This window comes from Erythrolamprus reginae, chromosome 8 (genome assembly GCF_031021105.1).
Source record: "Erythrolamprus reginae isolate rEryReg1 chromosome 8, rEryReg1.hap1, whole genome shotgun sequence".
In the NCBI taxonomy this organism is placed as follows: Eukaryota; Metazoa; Chordata; class Lepidosauria; order Squamata; family Dipsadidae; genus Erythrolamprus; species Erythrolamprus reginae.
The window spans coordinates 24,123,683-24,127,627 of NC_091957.1; the positions used below are offsets into that span (position 1 = coordinate 24,123,683).

The 3,945-nt window shown below is 46.8% G+C and overlaps 1 protein-coding gene across 1 annotated transcript in view; it reads right to left on the reverse strand.

Moving 5' to 3' along the window:
• Positions 1-3,699, reverse strand: part of CASZ1 (castor zinc finger 1) — a 121,312-nt gene extending 117,613 nt beyond the window's left edge. The window contains exon 1 of the mRNA XM_070759712.1: positions 3,574-3,699. Coding sequence (XP_070615813.1) covers positions 3,574-3,622 — 49 coding nt within the window. The 5' untranslated portion in view covers positions 3,623-3,699. The remainder of the gene's footprint in view (positions 1-3,573) is intronic.
• Positions 3,700-3,945: the final 246 nt, after the last annotated feature.

A 3,945-nucleotide genomic window follows, 5' to 3' on the forward strand; every position in this document is an offset into this window, starting at 1 on the left:
TTGCTTGCATCCTTAAAAAGTAGAATAATTTGTTCTCGGTGGAATAATTCTGGGGGTTCCCCACACACACACACTTTGTCCATCTGACAGCTTTTCAGTCTCCGGAGAGGGGCGGCATACAAATAATAATAATAATAATAATAATAATAATAATAATAACAACAACAACAACAACAACAACTCCAAAGTTATGACAGATTGTGACTGACAGATGTCCCACGGAAAAAAAACTTCAGGGTGCCCAGAGCCACAAGCCCAGCGTCCTGCTAACCTCCACGCCATTGCTGGGGCCTTGTCCCCGAGACTCGGCCAAGGTCTCCAACTTCTAGGGAAGATCTATACGCAAAGACCTCTCCTCTTACCAGCTGATACACGTGGGAGGCCCCACTACTTGAGGGTTTTTTTCCTGCCTGCGTTGACAGAGAAGCCTTAATCAGCCGGACACCGGCTCTCTCTGACTGATGAGCAAGGAAATATGTCAAGAGGAGTCTTCTTGTTGACCTGTTTGCAAAGGGCCAGCTTTCTCGGACATCAGACCGTGGCTATCAGAACAGGAGTCCCTCATCTGTCCAAGTGCGGAGCTAAAGAAAGGTCTTGGGTGTAAAACAATTGCAAGTTCTAGCTTCATCCTAAACCTTTAAAATATTACACTTTTGTAATCAAAATGAAAAGCCGATGTAGGAAAAACCACACTTTCCCCCTTCAAATTAATCCCCCCCACAGCTTCTTAATAAAACAAGAGAAGTGCCCACACACAAGCATACACGCCCTTAACGAGTACATATCAAGCCTACACATTAGGCCCTTGACCTAATAAAAGGAAAACATAAAATAAAATAAAACCACACACACGTATAGAGACACACAAACACACCCAAGACTGGATCATTCTCGAAGCAGCATTTCAAAACAATGCATATTAAGTTCTTCCTGGTGCTTTTAATTCAGGGCATGATACAGTGATAATTAAATAAAATTAAAGTTGTGTTTTTTTTAAAGAAAAAATTAAACGCACACATATATAACCTCCATTCTTTTTTTCTTTTTTTAAAAAAAACACCAAAATAGCAGGTGCAAAGTTGAAAGGGAAGTCAATCATCAACCATTTTATTACAACTTATGAGTTATGGAGTAAATACCAAGTAATTGTCTCAAACAAGCTGTATCTCTAAGTTGGTTTGGCGTATGTCTAACTATAGTTATGGGTTGTTGTTTTTAATGGGGGAAGAGGGGGTGCAGAACGAGAAAAGAAAAGGGGGTGACTGACAACATGAAAATCAATTATTTTAACTGGCAGATTCATGGTCTCCTTTAAAAAAGGTTGCGGTCTTCCCATTCATAATGATAACAGGATAAAGATGAGCAGATTGTAAAAAAAAAAAAACCTCTACACACACACACAAATTGCCCCTCCACCCCTCCAAGAAACGGGGGATTGTGAGAAGACGGCCACTGTCCCAGAATCATTTGTGTGGCGTTAAAAACAAGGCTGTAGGGTGAATCCATAAACGTGTCTAAAAAGTTGGAATTAATTCTGTGTGTTGAGTTGCTTGTTTCAGGCATGGGACAAAATATCAGGCACGGACCAAAACAAACAATTTTTTTTAGGATGACACCAAATTGTGTCTTGGTGTGATCTAGGGTCATGGTTTTCTTTGGCCAAATTTATTCTTTCTGGTAAGATGGATTCCTCCCCCTATCCCCCCCTACACACCTTTTGTAAAGTGCCCCCCACCTGTGGGAACCTCAAAAGGCCCCAGCCCCCCCAACTCTGTTGCAACCTGGATGTGAGCCCCCTTTCTGACCCAGCTACCATCCAGCCTCCAAACAGAAGTGGGGGGAGAGGGAGCTAGGGGTCACCTGGATGTCTGCCCCCCCAAAACACACACACACACCTTCCTCTAAATTTCACAGGGAGAGAAAAACAATTGAGCCAAGGTGTTAGGAAAGGCTCATTAAATGTAATAAGCAGCCTCCCCATCCGTCAGCAGCTTGTCCCAAATAAATTAAAATTCCTTTTCATTTAGACAGCCAAGCCACGAACCTGACAAGCCACCTTTTTTTTTTCATATGGACAGGATGGGAGCAGCTTATAGAAAGAGGGAAAAAAATAATTAAGAGAGGGGGAGGAAAAATACACACAAAGGAAATACACACACACACACACACAGGACAAAAGCAAGAGACAAAAACTGTGCTTTGAGAAAATCCATAGAATAAACGTCCTTTCGTCCTTTCGACTGTAAACTGTTTCTCTCTCTCTCTTTCTTTCTCTCTCTCTCTTTCATCTACTCCCCCCATCTGGAAATCCACACGGCTCCTCATTAGCTGCAAAATAAACAGACAAACACCCCCCCCCCCCCCCAATTCTGACATCCAGCGGATGGGGAAACTGGGGACGATGAGAAGGAGGTCAAAAAGGCAGCAAACTTCCGTAAAACTGAAAGAAAAGTGAAACGGAGCCCGGTGGCTTTTGCACCTGACGCCCAAGCCTCCCCCATCCATCCATCCATCCCGGGTGATCCTTCCGGCTGGCTTTCCTTGGCGAGACCTCCCCCCACCCCCTGCAGGAGCTTCTCAACAGAGGCCCCCAACACACGCATACACCTGCCCTCCCTCCTCCTCCACCCCACCCGTCTACAGCCATCCATCACTTTCTGTTAAACAATCCTCAGTCCTGGAGAAAGACTAGCCGCAACTTTTTCTGCCCCCCATCCCATCGCCCCAGTCAGTTTGGAAGGGGGGGGTTGGAGGAGAAGGGGGGAGGGGGAGGAAGGGATGGGAGGTTTGGTGGGGTCTCCTCTCCCAATCTCTCTCTAGGAGGAAGAGAGGAGTGGGGGCAGAAGAAAGAAAGAGAGAGAAGAAGAAAAATGAGGGAAGGAAGGAAAGAAGGAAGAGAAAGAGTGAGGAAGAGAAAGAAAGAAAGAAAAAGAAAGAGAGAGAAAGAGAGAGAAAAGAAAAAGGAAGGAAGGAAAGAGACAGACAGAAAGAAAAAGACATAGAGAAAGAAAGTAAGAGAGAAAGACAGAAAGAAAGAAAAAGCCAGAGAAAGCCAGAAAGAGATAGACAGAAGAGATAGATAGAAATAGACAGAAAAAAGAGAAAGAGAGAGAGCGAAAGAGAGAAAGAAAAAGAAAGAAAAAGCCCAACAACTGACAAACCCCTGCGTGCAACACGAAACCGATCAGCTGTGCTTGCGAGTTTTATTTTGTTTTTTTAATTCACCGAAAAGAGCGAACTATTTATAGAGCCCGGAGCCCCAGCGCCGCGAAAGAGCCGCTCGCAGGAGGAGAGAGAGAGAGAGAATAAAATAGAATAAAATACTAAAATCAAGGCAGGTGGGGCAGAGGGAGGAAGGCAGCGAAAGGCTTGAGGGGGGGGAGGGAGTTGGCACAAAAAAGAAAAGAGGGGGGGACAAACACCAGCCGCTCCGCCACCGCTTCGATCCCGCCCCCCCACTCACCCCCCCCCCCAATTCAGACTTTCGCTCTTCCAAAAGTAGCCAAGGGATTTTTTTGGGAGGGGGGGAGAAAAAAAGAGCCGGGAAAAGCAGCCCAATTGTGCTGTACTTACCATAGTCGGAGAGACGAAAGCCGAATTCACTTAAATAATCAACTTTCATAATACTTAATTAATACCTAATTGCCAGCGATTCGCTCCCCCGACTAACCAGTTGGGTCAAAGGACTGATGTCATCGCCTGCTGGCTTCTCTCTCTTTTTTTTTTGGCCGGCCGTGCCTGGGGAAGCCACTTGGGCACCGGCGAGTAACTCGGTGGCGGCGGCCAGGAGGAAGAGGGCGGGCGGCTGTCAGCGGAGACGGTGATTGGCAGGCGGCCCCGGCCCCGTGGCCACGCCCACCGGCCGGCCTCCCTCCCTCCCGCCCCCCCTCCCACACCCGCCCCCCCTCCCCTCGCTGGGCAGGTGGAAGGAGCGCGCCGGGCGGC